This window comes from Clinocottus analis, unplaced genomic scaffold (assembly GCF_023055335.1).
Source record: "Clinocottus analis isolate CAN_PGR_092001 unplaced genomic scaffold, fCliAna1.0.p SCAF_4, whole genome shotgun sequence".
Taxonomy (NCBI): Eukaryota; Metazoa; Chordata; class Actinopteri; order Perciformes; family Cottidae; genus Clinocottus; species Clinocottus analis.
Window position 1 is genome coordinate 5011187 of NW_027176153.1, and position 27224 is coordinate 5038410.

Below are 27224 nucleotides of genomic sequence, written 5' to 3' on the forward strand. Positions count from 1 at the left end.
TATATATATATATATATATATATATATATATATATATATATATATATATATATATATATATAAAAGCTTTCACTTAAAAGCACGCACATGCGTGCAAACACACCTATACACACACATACGCACATAAACACACACACACGCACGCACATAAACATACACACACACACATACATGACAAACAAACTTAAAAAAGAAACAAATAACATAGAACACAAAAAGGAGCAGGTAAAGAGAGGGGGAGAGAGAGACAGAGAGAGAGAGAGACAGTGAGAGAGACAGTGAGAGAAAAACAGAGAGAGAGACAGGAAGAGAGAGAGAGAGAGAGAGAGAGAGAGAGAGAGAGAGAGAGAGAGAGAGAGAGAGAGAGAGAGTGAGAGAGAGAGAGAGAAAGACAGAGAGAGAGAAAGACAGAGAGAAAGACAGAGAGAGAGAGAAAGACACAGAGAGAGAGAGAGAGAGAGAGAGAGAGAGAGAGAGAGAGAGAGAGAGAGAGAGAGAGAGAGAGAGAGAGAGAGAGAGAGAGCGCAGCAGTAATCGCTGTTATAAACCGGCGCAGAGCGAGCAGCTTCAGTGTAAAGAATGAGATCAAACGTGGTCCTCCGCTCTGATGACAGATGGAGCATCCTCGGTTGTGAGCAGCAGCACGCAGCAGGATGACTGGTCCTCTCGCTCTCTGCTGCCTCCTCCTCTCTGCTCTCTCTCTCCGTCTGGCTGCTGGTAAGTGGACACACTCCGGTTCGGCTGCGGTGAAGAGCAGGGCAGAAAAAGTTTAGAGCCGAGCCTTTAAAGGCTGAAAGCTTCACGGAATAATTTCAGGAAGTGTGTGTGTGTGTGTGTGTGTGTGTGTGTGTGTGTGTGTGTGTGTGTGTGTGTGTGTGTGTGTGTGTGTGTGTGTGGGTTAAACGTACACTTGTTATTGCGTCTATATGTTTGATATTGATGATATTGGCCTCATGATGATCATTGTCATGTAAGAATTCTTTCTTCTTTTTTTTTTTTTACCATACGAGCATTGGTTCTAATAGACACCTTGGCAGGGAGCTTAACAATATTTCAGCCTAGTTTCAAAAATCCCAGGTGATTTCTGATTTGATCAAAATCATTCAAACATTCCATAAGAAGCAGGTTCAGGTGTTGGAAGATGTTTTTCTCATGTTTTAAGGAATGTAAGGTGCCTATACAGAAATATCTTGATATCCTGAAATGTGGTTTCTCGTGTGTTCATTTGTGGTTTATGTTAAAGCTGGAACGCTTGTGGTGTGATGATGATTAATGCCATCGACTAAGAGCAACTCGTTACTTATAATGGATTCCAACAATGGAATGCATGTGTTTATGTTTTGCCTTCTGAGGACGTCTCACCTTCCTTTTCAGGGATAAAAAGGGAACAAAATGTACATCCTGAAGTCTTGGTTTAACGTTGAAGGGTAATGATGAGGATTAGGCTGGAAGTCTTTATGATAAGGGTTAGGTCACGTCTCCTGGAAGTCTCTGTGTGTGTGTGTGTGTGTGTGTGTGTGTGTGTGTGTGTGTGTGTGTGTGTGTGTGTGTCTGTGTCACAGCAGTGTTTTTGTTCATCTGTAATTGATAAAAAAAAAAATTGTATAAAGTAGTTAAAAAAAATAATTAGGCCTGGGCAAAGTTGTAAAAAAACTGATTGATCGCATGATTTTTCTGCGATTAATCACATTATGCGCCAAATTCACTAATAAAGTAAAAACTAGTGTATTGCAGCTTGAATTTTAAAGTAATGTTATCAGAACAATATAACAGCAACAGCAAGTTAACATAAATACATATATAGTTTATAAATCTGCTTTCTTTTTTTTCTGAACAGGTACCGTTCAGTAGTAAGGGTGCCTGTGAGGGACAAACCACTCCTTCCTTTGTCCATTTTCAGTCTGTTGCTTAACTTAAAGATGTATGTTAAAGACAAAAGCAATAAGTGCTTTTCAAGTTTTCAGTTCAGTTCAGTTTTTCTTCCTCAGTGAGAAAAGTCCAGTCTGTGTTGTCTTGAACAAGTGCACTAACGTCTGGTTGAATGAGGTGGAGATGTGAAGGACAGCTGACAGGTGTCAGTGGCGGCTTTGCGCATGCGCGATTAATGTTCAGTCTGGACGCTGAGCTCGCAGGGCGAGCCTGCAGGTAGACTGATCGCTTTGTGAGGCGAGCGACTCGCTCGCGCAGTGCTCGTTGAGGACTGAAACTACAGAATAATACATGCTTTCAGGTCGGCAAGTAGTCAACACTGTAGGTGAGGCTACGGAAGCCAGCACACATACATAAATTGCATCGCCTTCAAAGTAAAAGCAAAAAAATAAAAATGCATGATCAAATAATTAACGCCAATAATCGATTGAGAAGTTAACGCGATATTCACGCGTTAACTTGCCCAGCCCTAAAAATAATAAATTAAATCAAGGTCCACTTGCTAGTTTTTTTTTGTCACCTTAGTCACCGGGGCGACTGTGGCTCCATAGCTTAGTGGTTAGCATTCCCCGTCTTTCAATCAGAGTATCAGTGGTTCAAGCCGCTAGTCCCTGTCTTTGTGTCCTTGAGCAAGGCACTTAACCCTTAATTCCTCCCCGTTGCTGTGTCTACGGTGTATAGAGCAAGAATGTAAGATGCTTTGGATAAATAGCATCAGTGAAATGTAACTTAACGACATCATCAAGTGCCTGTTGGACCCATTTTCTGTATCCGGTGTAGCGTGGTGTAATTAGCAAGCAAGGCAACTAGCCACCCGTCCACTATGGGCTAGCTAGCTTGTTAATTCCACCATACTTAATGTTACCCTGGTTACAGAAAAGGAGCTAAACCAGGTTGCTTGTCTGGCGATAGCAATGTGCTGTCCTACACTGTGTCAAGAGTGTGAGAGTGAAGCATTCAGTTATTTTATTTTAAACAATAGCTCGGGCTCTTTACTTCACTGCTGGTTTTACTTTTCACTGCAAAGCCGAGCTTCAGTGAGTCCGGGACTTTGCCGTAAATTGTTTGGATTTTATGGACGTTATCCCACTACAACGGTCAAAATGGCAACAGTACTAATAAAAATGGTTGTTCCTGTTTTATTTCTATGGTTATTATATAAGGTGGAGGTTTTATACTGAGGACCATCAGGAAGAAAAAAAAAAGTAACTCAGTGAATCTGGAATCTAAATGCGGCAGCCTCTTGTAGGTGTTTCTGTATTTGCTGTGGGTTTCCATTCAGGATGAAAATCAGCTTGCCGACACTTGCAGCTGCCTTGTGTTGGCCGATGCCTTATAGGAAACATGATTTCTGCTTTGATTGTTGTCAAAGTTTCTGTTTATCATTGTCGTGCAGATGTTTCTACAAACAATAAGTGCGACGTGGTAAGAGCAGTCGGGATGCAAGCTGAGACCCAAGGTCCAGGGCCCACACTTCAGGGGTCCACTCCTCCAGGCCCCAACCAAATAAAAATCTTAACAACAAAAACGTATGAAATTCTTTGTATGTGTAGAAATACTAGACCAATCAAGTGGATTCTGCCAATTCAAATTTGACTCTGAGTTCTCATTCTGAACTAAAGCTGTTTGGACTCACATTGCCATGAACTGACTGGGCAGTGAACGGGAACTTGAAGTTAAAAAGTTATATTCACAATGCACAGTCCAATATTCCTTAGAAATGTGTTCGTATTGGATGATTTTGAAGATCACGATGTGTTTACAGATAGCACTGCAATGTATCGAGGGTGTAGCTCGTCTGACTAACAGCAGGACAAAGTTCACGTCTCGTCACACCTGAAAGTACCGCGCACCTGCTGTAGAACCATAAACAGCGTCCGAGCCATGATGAGATAAATGCAAACTGTGGCTGCCTGTAGGTCGAAAACACATCAACGCATGTGTTCTACTTTAGAGACATTTGTGCTGTAATGTCAAGTATATGTGAACATTCAATAATATTGATTTTGATCATAATTAAATCGTCCAGCCCACATCCTGTTGAGTAGCGATGATGAGTACAAATAAAACAAGAAAAGAAGGACGTGTTGTGTCAAAGGGAGTTCAGAGGGTAATGCGGCCTGATGCTGTGACCTCGGAGCAGGAGAGATGTCATCTAAGTTACCTAATGCTGTTTGGAGGTTGTTCCCTCAGGGATGAAAAGCCCATTGTCTGACCCATATTGCAGAAAGGTAATCTGTACTTTGCAGTGATTAAATGCTTGTGGCTGTTTAAAGCAAACTGCTCATGGGTTTTAATCCCAAAGCAGAATTCACTATTTTCTGTCTATGATCTTGGGAGTCTCTGTGTAAATTTTGGATTATGAATAAATCTCTCTTCCCACAGCAATGGAGCCGTTCACTGACAGTTATGAGCACTGACACACTGAACAGGGACAGTTTTGAGGAAAAAAGATTTTTAAAAAACACAATAATCATAATAAAATATTGATAATAAGATTGCTTTTAAGATAAAAACTGTAGTTTATTGATTAAATACAGATATAACATCCTCATGCGTTCTGAATAAAATTATTTTGTTTCTGAGCTGTTTGAGCTGTTTAATCTGTTTACAAACCAAAATTTAGAAACAACAATTATGTGCTGGAGCCATATAATAAAATGGTGCCGTGATGAGCGCAGCGTGCAGAAGCGCTGCTCAGCGGTACACACTGTGATTCCTCAACACAATACTCACAACACATCTTTCTAAGAAACACAAACTTTAGTTGTTAGCCGCACTAGTGCAGTTTCTTTTGGTTGATGCTGAATAATTTTCCTCAAAGCTGATGCTGAAGGGTTAAAGACTCTTTGGGGCCAATTTACAAAGAAGCAATCATGTCCACTGATAGCAACCACTATCTGCCTTTGGACACAAAGGTCTATATTACATTACAAGTCATTTAGCTTACACTTTTATCCAAAGCGACTTACATTTTGGCTCTATACTTCGTAGACACAGCAACGGGGAACAATTAGGGGTCAGAGGTCTTGCTCAAGGACACAACGACATGGACTAGCAGAGCCGGGGATCAAACCACCAATCCTCTGATTGAAAGACGAGCATACTAACCACTGAGCCACAGTCGCCCAAAACGATATTTAGATAATAATTCACGGAGCAAACACACATAAAGCTTTGCAGCAGAGTGAAAGTTGCCCATTTTTGCAGAGGAAGAAATAATTAGTTTAATCGTTACTCATTTAACCTTATTTTTCATTGCATCCCAAAATAGACTTAGAGCGAGCATGAAGATACCTTATACTGGCTACATTCAGAGCTGCCATGATCACTGGAAAGTCAGAGTGCGATCCCACAAATGAGCTGCAGATACCATCATCTCTGCATGTTATCTAACATAATAATAATATTTTTTTAATCTTATTTGGGAAGACCAATACTCCGAACAGATAATGAGTGACCTTTAATTGTGTTGGCAGGAGTATTTAAAAAAAACTTTGGACAAAACTGGGCTAGCGGTTTCCCGCTGCCTCCACTCTTTATGCTAAGCTAACGGATCCAGCTCTGTGTTTAACACATAGATATGACATTGGTCTGTGCGTCTACGTTTGTAGGGTGGTGAATGTTGAGTCTTTTGCTCAGGAAAATAATTCCTGATGTTCAGAAGATGAAAGGAGTTTCAAATGATCGTTCTCTTTCAGGTGAACATTTGGTCCTGAGGTTTGGCAGCTTGTTAGCTAGATGACAGATGTAGCTGCGCTGAATATAGAAGGCAGCTCTGTGATCAAAGACGGGTATTAGCATGAGATGAACCTCGTATTTCCCACTCAAAGCTTCTTTTGTTTTGCCTGACGTCCACCATTCCTAATGCACCATCTTTTGTAGTCTTTGGACTTGCTGGTGTGCTGGAGTCTTTCATCTGACAGCAGGGCAGAAAAGAGCAGAATGGAGGCTCTTTGCTGCATGCTTTATCTCCTCTTTGTATTGGCATGGAATACCAAACACTTCACAGTTCAGAGCCCACTTTAAAGGCCAAGCTGTTGAATTGTCCTTTTCATGTTTGTCACATTAAAATAGGGCACGAGCAGCTGCGGTCCACAGCCAAACCTAAGCTGAGAGGGACAGAGATATCACTCCCCAACATCTCATTTCAATAACATTAATCTCATTCCAAAATATGCTTTCCCTCAGTTAAATGATTGCTTTCTGTTGTTTACAGAAGACTTTATGAATCACTTTTGAGTATCATTTCAGTGTTATTCTGATATGTGTTAATCTCTGTGCCATGTGTGTGTGCCGTGTGTGTGTGTGTGTGTGTGTGTGTGTGTGTGTGTGTGCGTGTGTGTGTGTGTGTGTGTATGTGTGCGTGCGTGCGTGTTACTGTGTGTGTGTGCGTGTGTGTGTGTGGAGAGACCAGAGCTTGGCAACTGTCTGGCTCTCTGGATGAAAAGCTGGAGGGAGGATTAAGAGGAAAAACATGGGAAAAATAATCTGTAGGCGACTGACGTCATGCAGCAAAGGCCGGTGTGGTGGAGGTGAGGCTGAGTGTGAGGAGGCCACCAGAGCAGCTGCAAGGTGCCTTTGCTATTGGTCCCAGTCCATGAGGGACACACACACACACACACACACACACACACACACACACACACACACACACACAGTCAAGACTACATCAGCCTGGAGCTTTGTGTCAGTCCCTTACAAATGAAAGCACATTTTAAATAAATCTTTTCACATTGAAATCATGAATTTACATGTTACACACGCACACACACACACACACACACACACACACACACACACACACACACACCATCGTATTGTCTCGTCAAATCCAAACTCTTTCCTCGAGGCCCTGCTCTCTCTATTTCTCGTGCAGCCTCCCCGTATAAACGTGTGTTGGAGTGAACCAGCTTGTGACGTTGCACCAGTGACGTTAAGAGCTACAAGTGATCTGTCGTCATGTACAGAACGTGATCCGTGGTCATGTACAGAACGTAGAACACCATGACGATGAGAGCATGTTTGGTCAGTCCAGTGGTCGTCACCAGTGTAAAAGCTGGCAGCCAAATATGCTGCTGGTGTTTTGATCTTGTTAACTCGTGACCCTCATCCCGATGCATCGTGGTTGCTCGTCGTGACAGAGGCTGTTGAAAACACCAAGAGAACATGTAGGTGTCCTCATAAAAGCCGTCAATCATTTTAAAATACTGACTCATTTCTGTTTACTAGCTAACGTTACACCACCAAGTTACATAAATTACTTTGAGCAAAAACAGATGCTTTCAGTTGAAAGTCCCCAAAAACACTGTCACGATTCAAACTGAAACACCTGTTGTTCTGAAATGGTAGTTATTCTGACAGTCAGCTGTTGGAATATTGATTTGGACAACCAAATATGCAACAAGCAGACATTTTGATGCTAGTAACAGTTTGTCAATGTGTAAAAACTTCTCTACATGTGCAATCATATCTTTGATGATGCCAACTGTCAAAGGGTCTAGAAAATGTCTTTTTGCAAATGTCATACATGTAAATGTCAAATTAATGTTTTCATCTGAGGTTTTGCATTTCACATTTTTAAACGTGCCACAAAAACCTTTTTGTGGATTCAATATGTGTTATGTAACATGTGACATCAATGTATTTATGTGAAGAAAGCGCGTTGCGTAGAAGTTACATATTATATAATATACATTTTCATTCGTGAAATGTTGTTCTACATGTGCTTTCTTGTAAAGAGTGTCATACATAGATGTGGTTCTATAGAAGAAGACATCTTGTATTAACCATTTAACAGCACATGTAACTGTGTGATCACTGTGTTGCTGCTGGGATTACAGCCTCCAGCAGTGAGACGAGAGCTGTCCCAGTGTTTATGAGACTCCAGAGGTCAGGGTCACTCGCTTGGGTCAGCTGGCCTTAATGGATGGAATGATTAACGCTTTGCTGCTTGACAGCACCAACCGATGCTGAGCTGCTGATCTCAAGAGCCAGAGTGTCATGAAGAAATGCAGCAGCAGATAAACATCCATAGTAATCCAAATCCAAGCGATCAAATATTCAAGTGTCAGAGAAATGTGGAGCACTTCAAGGAGACGTCTGTGTTGAATACTGCTGCTGCTGTTTGTTTGATGAAAGTCATTAGGACAAACACACAGATACTTGAAAACAGTGAATAATGTTCTATTTGTAGGTTCAACTGTAACATCCAGTTTCCCTTTTCCTCCTCCTCTAAAGTAGCTTTAAGGTTGTAACAGTCCTCTTAATTTAAACAATTAGAAACAATCCTGTGTATTCTGTAATTTCTACAAATTTCTACAAATTTGGCAAGGGAACATTTTTCACATGAGCAACAGCACTAAATTTGACATGTTGTTGTTCTACATGTGCTTTCTTGTAAGGAGTGTCCCGGTGTTTATGAGACTCCAGAGGTCAGGGTCACAGTATATATATATATATATATATATATATATATATATATATATATATATATATATATATATATATATATATATACTGTGTTGCAACTCTTCCTTGAAGCTTCCAGTGTCATCTGCTCTAGACTCCTGTACCTCATACTTCAGCTCTCTGACATTTGTTTTGCAGTTTCTCTGTGCTTCGAGGTGTCTCTGTGTTACATATTCAGCCTGACAATGTCCTACGAATCAAGTTAATTCAGCTCCTCTTCTCCTGGAGGAACTAGTACCTGCATAATGCACTACAGTCATTATTACAATTTCTGTTTGAGTTTTCTGAGATCCTACTAATTTATGTTTTAGGTTTGATGAACAACATTAGAAATATAGTACATCAATGTATCCCTCCATTATCAAAGGGTGGTCACAATAATATGAACACTTGTATATTCTAATGCACCAGTTGTATATGTTAAGCCGGTGTGAACCCCTTGGTCGTCTTTCACTTCACTTCACTGTACAGATTCAAGTCAAGCCAAGTCAATGTACGATGTGTCCTGAGAGGGTTAATTCTGCTGCAGTAAACATATAGCACATAGCAAAATATACAACAGACAGTATAACATCGTAACACACAGCCGTTCACATAAACACACTCCATGTGTGCTGTCTGGCTGTAGTATAAACAAACTCAGGAAAAGTTAGTGTTTAGGTCAAAGTTGTTCAACTCATTTTCAGCCCGGGGCACATAAAATGACGTGACGGGCCTGATGTGGCCCGCGGGCCCAATGTTTGACACCCCTGCCAGTATTTATATAAGAGGTGAAGCAAGCTGACGGAAGCATCTCGCATACTCCTTGGCCCTGTAAGCAGATTGAAAAGAGTCCAGAAGACACTTAGTTTAACAAATGTCTTCATAACCAAGAGGTAAAAACCTGACGTCAGCTTCGGGTTGATTGCCCTTGGCAACGGGCACCACAACAGACCGCTTCCATCGAGATAGAGCCATCTGCTGAGTAAGTGACAGTTGGGAGATATGATTAAAAATGGGACCTAGCTGCTCTACTACCTATATAATCTGAGCCTGGGATTTCATGGGTCTACAACCTTTCAAACACGTGATCACACTACGCTCATCAAGGGAGGATTAAAAGAGGAGCCCACAAGAGGCTATTTCTGAGCTCAGAGTGTTTATGTACATTAAATCTCACATAAAACTCATTATCATCCGAGCCGGCTGCTGGTCTGATTTGTGGCTGTTAAGCTCCATCTCCCTCCTTCTTACTTCCTTGAGCCCAACAATAGTTCTCATGCTGTTTTAAGCAGAGCGACATAGACTGTTCGTTCGGAACTGTCTCTCAATTTTATCCTTTGATTAGCTTGTTCTTGATTTCGGATTTTATTTCATTTTCTCAAGCTTCACTTGACAAAACATGCTGCCATGTTGCTTTAAAATACAGATCCAGAAGCAAACAGCAAGGACTTGGACACCCGAGACAAGTACCGAGGACGTAATGAAACTGAAAGCAGTTCAAGATCAGCGGAACAGAACTTTTCTCTGATAATGACACAGAGGCTGAATGAACTCACCAATCGTCTGGATCAGCCATATATCAGTCAAGGCAAAGATCAAAGCCTCTGAGTGATTGGCTGCAGGCGATACAGTTATCCAGCCATGCTGTCATAGCAGACCTCTTTCCAAGGAGCCCTACAGGGGAATATAATGTCATTTCAACATGTCATGTTCTCTTTTTTGCAGGTTATTTAACCGTTTCCATTAAACCTATTCCTCCTGTTGTCATTGGAGACACAGTCACAATTAAGTGCAACTTCCAAACAGATGGCAACCTCCGAGAGATTGTGTGGTTTCGGGTGAGCACACAGGTGAACTTAATGCAGTAACAACTTGTCTCTTGATGAAACGTTCTCTTTCTTCATCCCTCAATGTGTCAGTTAGAAAATAAACATGATAAGTGTAGCGTCATACATTCAGGTCAGGTTTTCCTGTAACACTGTTTTGTCAAAAATGATGTTCTTGTGTTAGACTTGGGAAATATGTGACTGATAATGACTTGTTTGGTGCTTGTTGGTACCAAAGTCTAGCTAGCAGCCTGTGTTTATTATTATAGCAGAAGTGTTTAACTGATAATTAGTTAATTGCTAATGTCAGAATGGTAACAGGCAAACAATGACACCAAATGACAAATTGCAAATGACTAATCAATGCTCTTGATTTAATATTATACATGTGCATGCTACCGCTTCCCATCCTGTGCAGGATCTCAAAGAAGATCATTGTTCCACTGCTAAACCAGAATTACGTCAAAATATTTCAGATTTGAAAAATAAATAACATTTAATTCAAATAATCCATGGTGAGCGTGAGGGGCTTCGTAGTCCCCGGGGCTCCAATATGGGGATAACCCTTTGAAAGGTCAGGGATTACAATTTGTTTTGAACTACCATTTTGAATATGATCAAACTATTACTGTTAGCTAAGAAATACTGACACTCTATTATTTCCTAAATCTAAGGCAATATTAGAGACACAGAGTCTCTAATGTGCCAACACAAAGCACTTAGTTTTCACTAAGTTCTGACATTGACCCAAATATTCAGGAATCAGATCAATGATCTGCATGTTAAAGTTGCCGCCTTAGCCATGGAGAGATCTGGCTGCACACGCAGCCTTGCAGCCCCAGTGGCTGACCACTGTTCCACAGCCCATAAAGCATTATCCCCAAAGCTCTGTATTATGAGACATAATCTGTAAACTGATGAAAGAACATATCCTACTGCCAAAACAATCCATTACTGTTTTGTATTTATGTATTTATTTTACTTACATGAAGGTCCAATTGCCGATTGAAACGATTCAAAGTGCCGAGACAAGCTATTGATGTGCTTCAGCTCATCCCAACTATACCAATCTAGACCAATAAGACTTCATTGAAGTCCACATGGTCACTGCTACTGTATTCAAACTCAATGATGCTAATTAACCTTTGCCTTTCAGGTGATTGAAGGAGGCAGTGCCAAACAGAAGATTTTCACCTATGATGCCATGTATAACACCAGCTACTCCAACATGGAGGACAACCGCAGACGAGAGGACCTGGTCTACCAGTCTACTGTGCGGTGAGACAAATCCTTTGAAGGTTTTGGGGAACATTCCCACCTGTAGCATGCTGTCTTTTCATAGGGTGAGATAAAAACAAACACACTGAGGTTTTTTTTTTTTTTTTTTTTACAACAATCTCTAATCTCAGGAACCCAAGACCTTAAACATGAGAGGTGATCTTTGTGTGTAATCTTTGTAAAGGCTTCCCGAGGTCCAGATGGAGGATGATGGCCTGTATGAGTGTCATGTGGGGATATATGACAGGAGCTCCACAGACAAAGTGATTCTAGCCTCTGGCAGCATCACCCTCATTGTCATAGGTATGTATTCATATCCAGGGAGTCTCATGAATCTTATAAAACATATGTTTAAAGGAAAAGTCGAGGGGTCACAAAACTCTTGAGGATTCATCCTGTTGGCACCATTGACATTTGTACCCAACTTCACGACAATCCAATATTAGTAGGTAGGTCTGTCAGTTTGAAACAGAGTAGTGGACTGCTAGAAACACAGCGTCCAACACTAACGCTCAGTCATGAACATGTGGTAACTTGAACAGAGGCTTCCTGCAGGCTCATTGTCACAGTGGCTTTTTGCCTCTGTACTTATTGTATGTTTGAATGCTTTGTATGTTCTCTGCAGTACCTCCCAAGTCTATCTCTGTGGTGGCAGCCAACAGCCCGGCTCCCTTCAGCCGCTACGAGGCCCAGAACTTCACTCTGGTTTGCATTGTTACAGGAGCAAAGCCAGCTCCCATGGTGAGACGGAGCCTTTTGACTCTTCATCCCTCTTGAAGGACTCCATAATCATGTTTGCGTCACTGCTTTGTGTGTTAGGAAGGAAAGCTTGGGAGCATGAGTGGATTTAAAAAGTTTAGTGCTCACACACACAAAAACAAACAAACAATGGCTGTGCTTAATGCCACAGCAAAGCGCTGGTCTGCCCTCTCTGTGACTTCTTAGGAAAATATATTGAGGATTGGTGGAAGGGAATTAGAGCACAGCGGCATATGGGATCAAATAAAAGTCCGCTGAGGAGTGATTTGTCATGTCCGGATTGCAGGAAACATATTAGTGAGATGAAGAGATGTCCATGCAATCATCCATAGAACACCACTTCAATTCATCTTCTATCTTTATCTACTGAACTGCATGTTTAACATCGCTCCATCTTTAGCCAGGGTCACCTCTGCCCAGCATTAGGTTATTGTAGTTGTGGTTTAATGATGATGGGCAGCACCAATCGCTCTGGTCACATGACACAGCAGCATCTCACCGTAAGCTGCACCGACTCACATGTGTCCACAGATACACCAATGTGTTCTGATCATTTGCTTTAAATGACCTCATTACATGTATGTGCTAGACGTTGTGTAAAACAGATAATGTAATGAAAATGGCATAAGATGTGATATCATAATAATCATATAATGTAATAAAAGCTGTTAAGCACATTATATACACATGATATAATCAAGTTTTGAGTATAATGAAATGTGCTATTACGTACATGGCTGGTGGGAACCCAGTGAGGGATGATGTCCTGGTTTTTGCATCAGATGAGCTATGAACGAAGACGTTCAGTAGAAACCTCAAATACAAGTATGAAGCTGGAAAACGAGCATATGTCTTGAATAATAACACTCAGACACACACACACACACACACACACACACACACACACACACACACACCCACACACACCCACTCACACACACTCACACACACACACACACACACAGACTGTCTTCTTGTCAGCTTTGTGATCTGAAATGACGACAGCTGGGATTATAACTCCTCTTCTGGAGTGTTTACTGAGAGGATAAATGATTTATGAGGAGGAACAGGGACACTCCAGTCCCCCTCATCCCTTCAGTACACTGTTGCCTGCACTTAGTTCACAACCACACGTTCCTGTTGAACACCATAGTTGACTTCTCAGCATCTCCTTCACTATAATGTGTGACTCTTTGGGACAAAGCCTTTGACTTGTCTTGCCCCGTATGTTACTGAGAGCACACAGCAAACATCCCAATGGAGGTTCTGTTTTTCTGTTGGCTCACCTGTCTTTGTCCCGGCCTTTCAGGTGTACTTCAAGCGGGATGGTGAGCTTATTGACGTGGTGCCAACTGCCCAGTCTTCCTCTGCAGTGGAAGACCAAAGCAAGGGCTCAGGTTTGGAAAAGAGCTGGGCCGGGAGCCAAGCGGAGCACTGGAACTCCCGGGCCCTCACCAGTCGAGACCTTGATGACACCAAACTCCAGAAGTCCCTGACCCTTCTGGAACAAGAGGGGAAGCTGGCTCGGCTGGGCCAAGATGCCCTTGAAAAGGGCCCAGAGCCAGGCTCAGAGTCGGACCCTGAGACCACGAGCGAGGTGATCCCCGAGACGGTGCTGAGCCGGGAGTTTCCGCGCTGGGTCCAGAGCAGCGATCCGCTCTACTACTTCCAGCACCGGCAGCAGGCAGCAGGTGATGGCACCGTTGAGGTGAGAGCCATGCTGACCTGGAGCCTCAACCCCCAGCTGGACAACGAGGCTCTGTTCAGCTGTGAGGTCAACCACCCGGCTCTGTCCATGCCCATGCAGGCCGAGGTCACACTGGGTGAGTCACCAACAGCACACACTGGCTGAGCTAACCAGGTCAGGTTGTAATGCCAACACTCTCCATTCTCTGGTAGTGCTGTGGCACAATGAACAAACATACATATTACTGATACTCTATTTAAATGTATGAATGCAAACCTGGTTCATCATTCATCAAGAGCCAGCGGTTGAGATGGAAGTATTATGACCTTAAACAGTAGTGAAAATTCACTCAAGCACTGCGACAGAGTGCAGCTTACTGTATTGCAGTGGTGGACACTGTCCCATCATGCCTTGCTGTAGCCATACAATCCCCTGTGCACCCACTACTGAGATAGTTCAACACTATTGTAAACCCACCAGCTTGAGCTACATCCTGTTGGTGCACTTTACACTCTTTTGTGGCACAAAGGTTGCACACTTACTAATACTTCAAAAGCTATAAAGTTCCATGTTTCAGAGGCTGGACTTTTGGCTGGAGTCAGGAATGTATAAGTCTATAAGTGGTCAGTCTGAGTTCTTGTGATTGGAGCAGTGATGGAAAGAGGCGTATAGTCAGATCACCTGCTTCAGGAACAATCAGGGAGTCTCGCAATAACCAGTTCATGTGCAGTTTTAAGAGACCTAGTGAGATGCATAATGAGAGCTGGGGAGATTCAAACATCAACAACCACATTTTTTGGAGGACAAATTCAAGTCGAGGGAGAATTAACAAGGGCACTGAATCCATTAATTCAAATAGAACTGGAAACAATGAGCAGTAAGTGGGTCACACTGAGCCTCCAGCAGCGTCTGCATCGCTTCTCTTCAGCTGGTTTACACCACGGTTATGTATACAGAGGTGGACTTGTTCTCTGAGTGGGTGGGTACATCCTTGAAATGCCACATTTAGGTCACATACAATGTAATGTGTTAGGTTTCCTATTATTCAGACATATGAAAGTCCAACATGCTGTTTTACTTCCTCATCAGCTGCTCCCAGAGGACCCAAGCTGTCCATGAGCCCCAGTAAGGCCAAGGTGGGAGACACAGTGCGGATCACTGTTCAGGGCTTCCAGCTGGGACCTTCTGCAGTGAGTTCCCAACACAGTGGCTCTTTGAACATAGACTGATGCGTGCAGGTCATAAAATATCCCCAAATGGGCGGGGAACTGAGAGAACCGAGTAGAAAAGGCACATCTCGAGCACTTTTCAAAGTGTACTGAAAGTTTTTGAATTGAATTTTTTCCTTCCAGCCAACAATTGGTTTCAGTTCCTTTCAGTCCCTTTTGAAAATCAACTTGAGAGACTTGAGTTACATCTCTTGTCATGTGGTACAGGAAGCTGCTGAAAGCAGGACAATGGTAAAGCTCTCCATCCTGGCTGTTTCATGAAAACTCTGAAATGGTGGGTTTTTATATTGGGCATTATAATAACATTTGTGACTGCAGTGACATTTAAATGTATTAAACAAGCAGACATGCTCAATTACTGGATTTATCTGTACAGTATTGCGACCTTACAATAAATCACACCGCGTAATTTCATATTCATTGTTTAGCAGATGTGATGTTTAATACGTTGCACAGAATATAAATAGACCTGTTATTTTTGCCTTTTGAAAAAAGCACGTGGAGCAGCAGGGAATTTGCCCAAGGACACTTTAGATGGATTAACATTGTTATGATAATGATGGTATTCCACAACACATTTAAATGCAAATGACATCCCTCTGTAACGATCACATGTTTCCAATATCTTAAAATATTCCTTCAATCCAAATCCAGTTTCTCGTTCACTGCCAGTCCTCCAGTAGAACAGAGCCTGAGGCAGGGCAGGGGCCAGAGGGCCAGTGGGCCAGTGGGCCAGGGGGCCAAAGAGCCAGAGGGCCAAAGAGCCAAAAGGCCAGAGGGCCAAAGGGCCAGAGTGCCACACGACGGAGGCTTTGCTTTCAGGGCCCGAGGCTCTGAAACAACCTGCTTGGGAATCAACCTGAATCAGTCAGTATTGTCAGTAAAATCTTTCCAAATGTTAAAAATCACATTTTAATGGAAAGTCTATCTTTTAGTGAAATATATTCTTATGTGATCAGATTTCTCTCATCAATGAAAATACTTTTACAAATGTTAAATCGTGTAAATGTTAAATGTACGTATTTCCTACTCTTCTGTCCACTCAAAGCTCTTTAGACTACATGTCATCATTCACCCATTCATCACTATTTTGACAAATAAGCAATACAGTAACGGCTGGGCATGCGGTCACATCCAACAAATGAAAGGCTGTCCCAGTTATGGGATAAACTCCTGGTCCTGTCGTGATGCCAGATGTGCAAAATCAACATTTTCACAATTCAAATTCAACAAAATTAACTAATTTTCAAAACTTTGTAACTCTGGATTACTCATCTTAAGTGTTGTTGTCTTATTTCAGTCTCTGTGGGTGGATGTAATGTCCCTGTCAAGGGGACAATGGAAGTGGGCGGTCTCTGTAGGTAAAGGCTGATGGGCGGGGGAACAATGTGGAGAGAAGAGGAGTGACAGAGTGACAGGAGATGAAAAAACAAAACATAATTCTACGTATCAAAGAGAGAGAATCAGAAATGATGGCATGTCTAAAATATGCCTGCTTCAATCCTCAGTGTCGGTATAAACAGCAAAACATACCCAGCAGAAACACTGTCGCTCCTCTTCATTCTGAAAGAGCCACTAGAGACCCGACGGGGGACTTCATCCCTCACTCTGTGTTACAGGCTGCTATCATCAGCCAGACACCAACTGCAACATTTAATTCTGTTTTTATTGGGTTGAATCTCAAACCTTCAGGATGAGCGCAGCTACGTGGAGAGTTTGTGGTCGATGTTTGTGTACATTTTTAGAACATGACTCAGAGACCCTGCAGCTCTCTCCTCACACACCTATGTATGTGCGCGTGTGTCTGTTACTGTGTGTGTGTGTGTGTGTGTGTGTTCCCACAGAGCGAGGTCTTCCCCGAGCCTATATACACCTGGACCAAGGTGGGGGGGCGCCTGCTGGACGGCAGAGAGGAGCATGATGGGAGGGAACTGGTCCTGGAGAGAGTTCCTGCAGAGCTCAATGGCTCCATGTTCCGCTGCACGGCCCAGAATCCTTTGGGCTCCACAGACACCCACACCCGCCTTATCGTGTTTGGTGAGTCATGTGAGGGGACCAGTTCTGGTTATTATTTTGTCAGTGAGCTCACAATAAATGTAATTTCATTTGCTGCTTTTACAGACAACCCAAGACTGAAGAAAGGAAGAGAACATTTGATTGGTAGGTATATAAATATTCACAGTAAGTGCCTGAAGTGATTATGACTAAAAAGTCATAATCACTTCAGGCACTTACTGTGAAATATTTTTTAATATATTTAACTAAATCTGTGTTTTTATCTATTTTCTTCATTTTAATTTTATATTTTTCTTTCATGGGATTTCATTTTATAAAAGAAACTTTTAGTTATAATGTTTTTGTTTTCATTGTCATAGTCCTCATGTCACTGCCCTCCCACCAATCAGCCAATCACAGGGTAGAGATGTAAATAGACACGCCTCCCTCCATGCGACTCAGAGTGGAGGAATAAGGTCAAGCTTCATATCACTTGTGTTATAGATTCAGCTGAGCAGCTGTGGAGTAGATTTCCTTTTGACTGCAGATGTTGAGTTCATAACTCTGCCCGAGGTTTTCTCCATGGCGGCGCCTCGTGAGGCTTGTGGGTTAGTTAGACATGTTCGGTTCCTCACATGAAGAGGATGGAAAAATGGTGATATCTCAGAAACAATACTGAAACACCTCTAAAACAAATGCACGATATACTGTATATAGAAAAATAAAATAGACTAATATTAACTTAAATTAACTAATAATCCAATAACAAAAAATCTCACCAGCAGACTATGAAGAAGAACAAAGCACTAGCAGTAGCACAAGCTACAACAGACTGGTAGAACATCTCCACCACAACAGACCAGTAGAATATCTCGAACATCTTGCTGCATCCATTAAAGCATCCAAGTTTCCTCAAGAAAAAGAGTTGACTCCTCCCTTTCCTGTAGACAGCGTGTGCTGTTGTTCTCCCACTTCAGTCAGTTGTCGATGGAGACACCAGGACCTCGTTGTCCTCCATCATGTCCAAGTCCTCTCCCAGAACTCTCAGCAATTGGGAAGCCGTTCTCTTCCTCCTGAAGTCCACCACCAACTCTCTGGTCTCATATACATAGTGAATCCATTCTCACTCTGAAGTCATCACCTATGACATGGTTCAGTGGCCCTAAGCCACCCTATGGAGCCGTAGGTATGGCAAGGCAAAGCAGGAAGTCAGGTGAAATAGTGAAGACAGGAAAAGGGGTGGGTTCAGGAAAAGACAGACTGTACACAGCAGACTGGTGCTCTCGTGAAATCAAAAGTCAATATTGCCTCTCGACTACGTAGCTCTTTAAACCGAGACCACACTCTCTAAACCGAAACCACACTCTCTAAACCGAGACCACACTCTTTACACTCAGACAACACTCTCTAAACCCAGACCACACTCTCTAAACCCAGACCACACTCTCTAAACCTAGACCACACTCTCTAAACCCAGACCACACTCTCTAAACCTAGACCACACTCTCTAAACCCAGACCACACTCTTTACACTTTAACCACTGATGTAGTTGGATAGTTTGTGGATAACAATGGAGCTCTACAGCACAAAGGAAGGTAATATCTGATATATTCTCTTCCTCTGGTTTTGGTCTGAACATGAAATGTGTTGTTAAAATAATCACATATACAGATTTTTTTACTAGCAAAGTGCTTGGATGAAGTTGTAACAGTCAACATGTCACAGTCACGATGTATCGTTGTGTGAATCTAGCAGTGCTCTGTCGTGCATGCTGTCTCTGTTTGCAGCCATCGACGCAGCGGCCAGTTGGCGCTCCCTCACGTTAACCTCCATGTTGCTGCTGCTGAGCTTCACCTGCGAGCTGACGTGACCCGAGGCTCTGCTGCTGCTCCACACGTCTACCTGAGGCCCTGGCTCTTTAATGACCCCGCAGTAGCTAAACCCCCACCCAGCTGTTCCACCAGCGCTGAACATTAAAGATGCAGCAGGATTTCGACTGTGGGACAGAAGAGAGATACTGAACCATCACAAGCCACAGAGTAACGATCCAGATGCAGTTCAGCATCCTTCACATTGGACGCAACTTTACTGATGGGTTACTCTGCTCTGGCAGTTTATGAGTTTTTAACTTGCTCCTACTGCACCATACTGAGGGAAAAGTTGGATGTCGTTTGTGTGACGTCACCTGTGAAAGTCTGCAGGGTTCACACCAGATCCGGAGAATAATAGCACTGGAGATCCTGATAAGTAAGAGGCTGGCCAATCAGCAATGTCACCTCATGCAGACAAACATATTATTCTAATGAGTACGTGGATGGCAGACAGATCCACTAACCTGTGACCATCAGAGTTAAGGGCTGCCTAGACCAGAAACAGACCCATCAAGTTGGTCAGCTCCGTTATTCTGTAGGATCTGCTGACGGAGTTTTAAGTTTTTTTAATTTCTCAGAAATCCACACATTTGGAACCTTAGTAACTTGTATTCCTCATGCAACACAGCTGCTCACCTGTTGCTCCAGAGTGACTGGTAAGATTTGTTTGAGTCGTGTGTTTGCTGCCCTTCCAGAGTCTCTGAAGACTGCATCAAATACGGTTAATTATGGAAATGTGTCTGTAACAGTTGATTTCATTCATTTTTTTTAGGGTGCACATAATATCTATGCATCATGAAGCAGAATCTCTTCCTCTCTCTCTGTTACTCCATGACTGTAAAGGGCTTTGTGCTGATGACACAACGTTTCAATGCTTAAATGACGGATGGAAATAATTAAAAGCTCCTTCGTAGAACATTTGCTTCCAAATTACTGTATCTAGCTTGGCGTTGGTCGCTATGTTTGCCTTTTTTTTGGTGCATTTCCGTAGCTATGTGAGGGATATAAGGCAGTGGCCAACGGATGAAACATCCCGAAAACAGCAAAAAGAACATCCAGGAAGAGGGACGGTTCTCTGAAGATACAGACACGGCCACACATCTTTGGGCTAGGTGTCGTCTATAAAATGACGATGCCGGTGCCAATACCCTTGAAATGATTCCAATACCGATAGCGATAACCATGATGTGAATGGCAGCTGTGTTTCCTACTGGCTAGCCGCCGCTTTCACAGTGCTCACACAGCAGTTGGTACTGATATAACTTCCCATGAGCCTCAGTGGTGGAGTGCGTTGTTGCAGAAGCGGAGTGCCGGCCCTCCGGGTCCCCTCAGGTTCAAACTGTTAGCTCTTTCAGCGCTGTTGTTTGCAATGTTCGCTTCTTTAGCTGTGACTCAGCGGCTGGGATTCGCCATGTTGAGAGTCAATCACAATGCTCCCAATCTTCTATCTTCTACCTTCAAAGAGTTCAAGGCCCGATACCCAGCACACATTAGACTTGACTGAGGGATTACAGTGGTATTGGCCTGTACCAGTGGTTCTCAAACTTTTTCTGTCACGCCCCACTTTGGAGGAAGAAAAATGTTCGGGCCTCACCACGCCAACAACATTGGAACAAAATGGTCCAACTTTTTGAGACTTCTCCATCTGTGCTTTTTTAATTAATAGATTAAAGAAAATTAAAACCTCTTTCAAGTAAACCAGATTGCTCCATCTGACAAAAACTCATAATATGTGTAATCACTTTGTTAAAACAATGCAAATAAAGTTATATATGTGCAAATAACTCATATTTGGCCAAAAAGATTACCAAGGAAGCCGGTTGGATCCCTGTTTTCTCCCAGTAGTTTCATGTTGAAGTGTCCTTGAGCAAGACACTGAAGCCCCAGTGCTTCATAGCAGCACAAAGGATGTGAAACGCAGAGAATATTTCTCCCACTGCAGGATTAATAAAAGATTCCTCAAAATAAAAAAAGATGATTTTTTTCGTAAGAATCTGCATCTCCCACCCACGGCCCACCTGTAATACCTCTACGCCCCACCAGAGGGTCGCGCCCCACCGTTTGAGAACCACTGGCCTATACATTGTTTTTTAAGGAAATCCTGCATAGCATACCTTTAAAAATTCATATAATAATCGATCAGATCTGAAAAAGGCCATGTTTCTTCGCAAACGCTTTTAGTAATTAAGCATGTTGTTATCATGTAAAAAAAAATGTGCAATGATCTCTCATTTGGTGTGAAAGAATAAATAGTTGGAATGTGTTAATGGTGACGTTGTTCATTCTGGTCACATGACATCTTTTGCTTCTGTCCATCCTGATACAGGGATCCTTCCTCTGTTGCTCTCCTGAAGGGTCCTTTCCTTTTTTTCCTCCCCTTTAAAGTTTTTCCTGAACCCATGTGAGGCCCGGGACAGAGGATGCCGTATGTGTACAGCTTGTAAAGCCCTCTGATACAAAACCCCCAAAACATACAACTTGTTCTTTTCAAATAAAGTGCAGGTGATGTAGAAGCAAACGTTGGTGTTAGCCTAACACAACCACGTGAAACAGATTGTAATATATCCTCTGGAATAAAGCTGAAAACATGAACTTAGTGGTGGTGTCAAAGTTTATCACTGTAACCTCCCGTCTGTATGCAGACGTGATGACCTCTGTGTCCAGACGACTCCTGAGGTGCAGAGGGAGAAGAGCGCGACCAGCATGGAGCGCCACGCAGGGGTCGGGGAGGGATTTCAGCTCGACAGCTACATTATTGTTGGAAAATGAACGAAGACACCAAACTTAGTGCAGAGAATGGACTCTGCAGAAAAGGTTTTGTAGACGCATTTTGGACGAACAATCTCTGGTAATTTTGAACTTCAGGATTTATCATATTCACAATCATCATGTCCCCCCAAACAGGTTTGTGTATGCAATGATGGGGTGTTGTGTCGCAATAACAGGTCCCACCCAGAGAGCGCTGCAGTGTGATGCTTTATTTGAAGCAGTGTCCACATGAACATCAGTTTACAGGATCACATATCCACCACAGTCCACTCCCTCTCTGACTGGCCTCCACTCCACCTCTCCAACACTCAACTAAAAAGAATCTCATCTGACACCAAATCAAAACCCAAATACAAGTTAAAGGAAGTGCAAACTGTCAATTAGAGGAGACCTCTGGATAGAAAGAAGCGGCTCATTAAAAAAAGGGTTGTCAAATAAAATTGGAGACACGTCAGACCTGGAGGTGTGTGACTGTAAAAGGCTTCAGTGTGTGAGGCCGGGAGGCTGCATGTCCCCTCCCTACCCGTGTCAGTGCAATTCACCCCCCCCCCCCCTCCTACTCCCAACTAATAGTCTCTTATACACAAAATAGAGTTGCAAAGGCAGTTTGTTACATTTAACATTATCAGCTTTTGTTGTTATTCTTCATACTTCATAATTAATACAGTATGTACACTATTCGATAGTATTGGTACGTAGCTCTATTTACATTTCTGTCTATTCACAAACACATAGAACACCTGGGGATGTCTTCAGCAGTCGTATAAAGACAGAGGAACAGTGTTTTCTAAATAAACAGTCACACTAACACTGCCTTGTGTGTGGTTGTATGTCCTGTGCATGTATGTGCTTTGCCAAACATCTGGTCATGTGACTAAACCAAGTGCACAGGTGTCTGACTATTCGCTTTACTGCAGTTTTCCAAACACTTTAAAACGCCGAGGCCTACAAATATCAATAAAAGTCGTCACCTTCTTAGGATTTAAGAGAAGGTCCCTCAGAAAAGTCATGTGATCAGGACTCGAGCAGCAGGCAGTCTTCGTTCTCACTAATAGGCAGCATGAGCTGTTGCTCGTAGTACAGGCTCTTAGCATAGTTGATTTCTTGAGAGATTTTGATGGCGAGGTTTTCACTCTTCACATGGACCTGTGGAGAAGTTGGTACACAGAGATTAAGACGGGTTGTTTCTGCAGATTTGCTTAAAACTACACAACTGACATTGAAGTATGCACAAAGAAATAGAAAAGTTGGTGTATTGATAAAAGCAAAAAGTGGAAAGGAAACATATCACGCAGAGATGAAGGTGAACATGAGACAAAACATGCTGCAAAACTTCCTCACAACACATGAAACACATTCCATTGTTCATCATTGAGGTTTGACAGGTGCGCTAAATTACGGCATCTTGTTGCACCCTCTTCTTCTTCATTGGTATAATGATTTTCATCTACTGCTCATCTCGGTCAACAAACTCAAAATAATTACAGAGCAGTCGTGGATGGAAGCAAACAGACTCATTTTCCTTTGTTGATGCTTTTGAAATGCAGTTAAAAATTAACATACAGTCCAGCAGCATTTGGACGGAGACACATTTTTAAAAAAAAAATTCTATTTAAACAACTGCAATATATTTTAAATGACACAGTCAATTTGTGGTTGAAGTGTAAACTTTGAGATTTAAGTCAATGTATAGAACAGGAATATCGCATGAACTGTTTAGGAATTAAAATCTTTTTTACACGGTTCCCCACATTTTAGGAACCAAACTAACATAATACTGATTATAATGATCATTTGTCATACTTGGAGGAAAGCCCTTTGCAGTAAATGATTGCCTGGTGAGAACCTGGTGTTGGTGAGCTTGCCAGCACACTTCTTGTTTTTACGAATGTACCAAACTGTTGATTTGGTGGATCCTGATGCGTCTGCTACCTGCCTGATAGCTTTGTGTGCTTTGACAGCCCTTGAATGGCTCTTTCACTTGCATTGACACCTCTTTGGTTCTCTTGCTGAGTGTTCTCTGGACCAAGCTACCAGATGAGACATGTTGAATCCTCTCCAGACCTTTTTATCTGCTTAATTTGTCATGAAAGAATAATAAGGAGGTAACATCAAACCATTTGTTAGACAAATTTTCGAATTTTTTCGGAGTCTCTGATAATGTGGGGCACTGTGAACAAAAGGTTGTAATTCCTAAAGTGTTAATGCGATAGTTTTGTTCCGTCCATGGAATTAAAGCTGAAAGTCTACATTTCAACCACATATTGACTGCGTTATTTCAAATCCATTGGTCGTGTAAAAAAGGCGAAATGAATCGTGTGATTTGGGTAAACCTAGGCCACTCGTACTATCTAGGTGCCAATGCAGGACTCGTCAGTGTCTCACCATGGGTTTCTGGTGGGAGGGGCCAGGCATGGCCACGCCACTGCTGGTGCCCTCAGCCTTCTTGGTGAGCTGCACATACACCTTCCCATGATCCTTAGAGACCAGACAGTGGTAGAGGTCGTCGTACTTGACCTCCAGGAAGATGGCCTCGCGGTCCACGAAGTCTCCCGGCCTCAGGAAGTAGACCACTTTGGAGGAGATGAGCACGCAATAGCTGTCGATGGGCTCCACAGCGATGAAGCTGGAGGGAGACAGAGAAGTCAGTCTGATGGAACTGAAGGTAATCAGAGTATTAGTCACTCAGTGTGTACGATTGTAGAGAACCAGTGACACTCACAACTCAGAGTGGATGTTGTCAGTGAGGCGGAAGAGCTGCTCCTGACCGTCAGCCTGTGCGGCCGAGTGTCGCGGCAGCAGACCCTGAGGTCCTTTACAGCAGCGAGGCTTCCTGACCCGCTGCACACTGAGCCTGCCAACACAGCAACCACAGACACTTCAACCACCAATCACAGCTTCACGGCTTTCTGACAAGACTTGCTTCCGTATTTTTAGGCAGTCATTATTTTACTTTTGAACCGACACCTGCTTAACATTCAGGCTTCATTACATGTCATTACATGCTGCAACAAATTCCTCTCTTAATGTTTGCTCTGTAGAGTCCTGAAAACCGCTTAGACTCCGTAGAATACAGAAGGTGAAGTGGCATAATGCAGGTGATAAACTCAACCCACCTGTGGTTACTGAGACTAGCCATGTCCCGGACCGTCTGGGCCGTCTCCGAGGCAAAGTCCAGGGCTCCAGCCACCGGTTTGGTCACGGTGCCGACCAGACCTTTGCCTAGGCCCGAGAAGAAGCCGCTGACTCCGCCCTCCGTCTTCACGCCCTCCACTGTGGACGTGATGATGCTCGTCATGCCTCCGATGATACCTGGGGAAGAACTGTCATCACTGAGGGCCTAAGCCTGGAAGAACTGTGCTGACAGCTCAGACACAGCTGGATCATCAAGAGCTTCTCATGTATATGAACTGCACGATCATTTGTTCTGATTGCTAAATGACTGGTCTGCTTCAACACACTGTATAGTTGATTGTCTGCACAAAAACACTGTTGATTTCATATTGTACTATGTACAAGGCTAAATAAACTTTTTCACATGAATTATTGGGTCAGTCCAACCAATGGACAGATCTAATGAAGCCATCAGGGATGTGTTTCGTGAACTCATTTTTTTATTTATGGTCCACTTTGTTCGGGTCCCGGATCAGACAAAGACCTAAATGGTAAATGGATGTGTACTTGTACAGATCTTTTCTTGTCTTCCGACCACTCAAAGCTCTTTCACACTACTTGTTATCATTCAATGAAATTAGAACTACATATAAACCACAGCTATGGATCCCGAGAGGCAAGTGAGACAAGTCAGAACTTTATTTTGATCACCTGATCTATAACCCAAGAACAGATCTTATTTTTTTTAAGTTTAAAAAGTTAGAAAGATTCTTTTGACAAAAACGATTTCATCGGTTGTTAAGTCATGAACACTAATTAGATCAGACTTCCTCACGTGTCTTATCTTGTGTCAACACAGGATCTAATGAGTTGTATCTATCAACTGCTGTAGGTCAAGTAGAGAGACTTTGTACACCTTAGATCTTATTCTTAAGTACAACAACTACAACTACGTGACTTCTGTGCAGTTTCACACACTGGACTCACATCCACTGATCACCAAAACATTGCTCACAGAGCCTGACCAATGTCTGCACAGCTTGTTCAGTCATGAGGACTCGGCACCAAAAGGAAGTAAAACTATCTACCGGCTTATTAAACTCCAGCGCTCTGAGCAGATCACTAGACCCTAACAGATATGTCTGCCCTCTGAGCAAACAGGGAGGTCTCCTTCTAGGGATACTGAACAGCTCATGTTTGTAACACCTGCTGTTTCTACTCGCCATGTCCATATGCATCTCATAAACTTGACTATATCTCTTTTTGGTGGTGTGTTTCATCCTAGCAGCCTTCTTTCTGCCTGCTGCTCCTCACCTTTCAATCTGGAAATAAATTAACTTTTAGTTTTAAGGTGTTCGGGGTCCTAAGTCTTAATTCAGAGACCCACTAAGTGTTTCTTTGGGCCCCTAGCTGTACTGCAATGGATGAATAGATCCGGCTGTACCATGAGCCAGTCCGTGGATCCCTGCTACCAGGTGCTCTCCGCTGGTAGCGCCGTGGTATCGGATGTACTCTCGCTCACTCTGGTGCCGGTTGTCCATGGTCTTCCCCAGCCCGTCGGATAAAGTCCCTGCAAACTGACACACAGAAAAGGAAGGTGTTCACACTCCATGGCTTCTTCCACTCTTACAAGTCTAACCTACATTTCTTTGCAAGTATATATTACACCTGTACAATATACTACAACAATGCAGTAGCCAAGTAATACATTCAAATGAAATAAATTGTGATGCATCAGTGTATCGGAAAAGGATGTTGTCAAATATTTAGCACAGTGAATATAGAACCAATACAGAAGAGTACAAACATAGCCACACAGAAAAGCTATCGGAGGTGTACCTTGGCAGCAGAGTTGGACACACCGTGGGTCACATTGCGTATGAGACCACCCACATTGCCGTACTTGATGAGCTCAGACACGCCCTCAGTGACGTCGTTGACAAGTCCCATGGGGTTCCCCAGGAAGTCCACGGAGCCCAGGATCTGAGCTGCCTGGCTGATCAGCTCCTACGGACAGGAAACACTGCACAGTCATGACCCGACAGGAGCCACTCGGTCCAAGGAGCAGCTTATAGGCTAAAAGTTTGCTCAAGTACAATGAAAGGTATGTAGACTCTGAATATTATTATTATGTTTTGTTTGTTTGTTTGTTTGTTTTGCTCCATTGTCTTTCTATTTTTTGTTTTGTCTCGTTTGTCTCCGCCCTATGTAAAGCATCTTAAGTATTATATTCCCACATGAGCTTCTCATTAGATGTACGCTATATTTCTATCTGATCAGCTACAAAACATTGAAGCAAGAACAGATCTCTCT

General features: G+C 42.8%; 2 protein-coding genes across 6 annotated transcripts in view; one reads left to right on the top strand and one right to left on the bottom strand.

The window, feature by feature from the left end:
* Window positions 1-647: 647 nt before the first annotated feature.
* On the top strand, window positions 648-21536 carry LOC137800099 (immunoglobulin superfamily member 21-like). Its single transcript, XM_068597126.1, has 10 exons — window positions 648-717; window positions 10108-10232; window positions 11365-11486; window positions 11671-11789; window positions 12112-12227; window positions 13555-14068; window positions 15022-15122; window positions 17006-17198; window positions 17283-17321; window positions 18945-21536. Exons 1-10 carry the CDS (start codon window positions 654-656, stop codon window positions 19025-19027), a joined length of 1476 nt encoding a protein of 491 aa, XP_068453227.1. The 5' UTR covers window positions 648-653; the 3' UTR covers window positions 19028-21536.
* Window positions 21537-21985: 449 nt separating this feature from the next.
* vps13d (vacuolar protein sorting 13 homolog D) overlaps window positions 21986-27224 on the bottom strand; it is a 52848-nt gene continuing 47609 nt past the window's right edge. For all 5 annotated transcript variants that reach the window (XM_068597104.1, XM_068597107.1, XM_068597105.1 and 2 more), the window contains 6 exons: window positions 26751-26918; window positions 26356-26488; window positions 24914-25109; window positions 24520-24651; window positions 24183-24423; window positions 21986-22943 (listed from right to left, as the gene is read on the bottom strand). In XM_068597104.1, the coding sequence (XP_068453205.1) occupies window positions 22812-22943; window positions 24183-24423; window positions 24520-24651; window positions 24914-25109; window positions 26356-26488; window positions 26751-26918 (1002 nt within the window). In that variant the 3' untranslated portion in view covers window positions 21986-22811. The remainder of the gene's footprint in view (window positions 22944-24182; window positions 24424-24519; window positions 24652-24913; window positions 25110-26355; window positions 26489-26750; window positions 26919-27224) is intronic.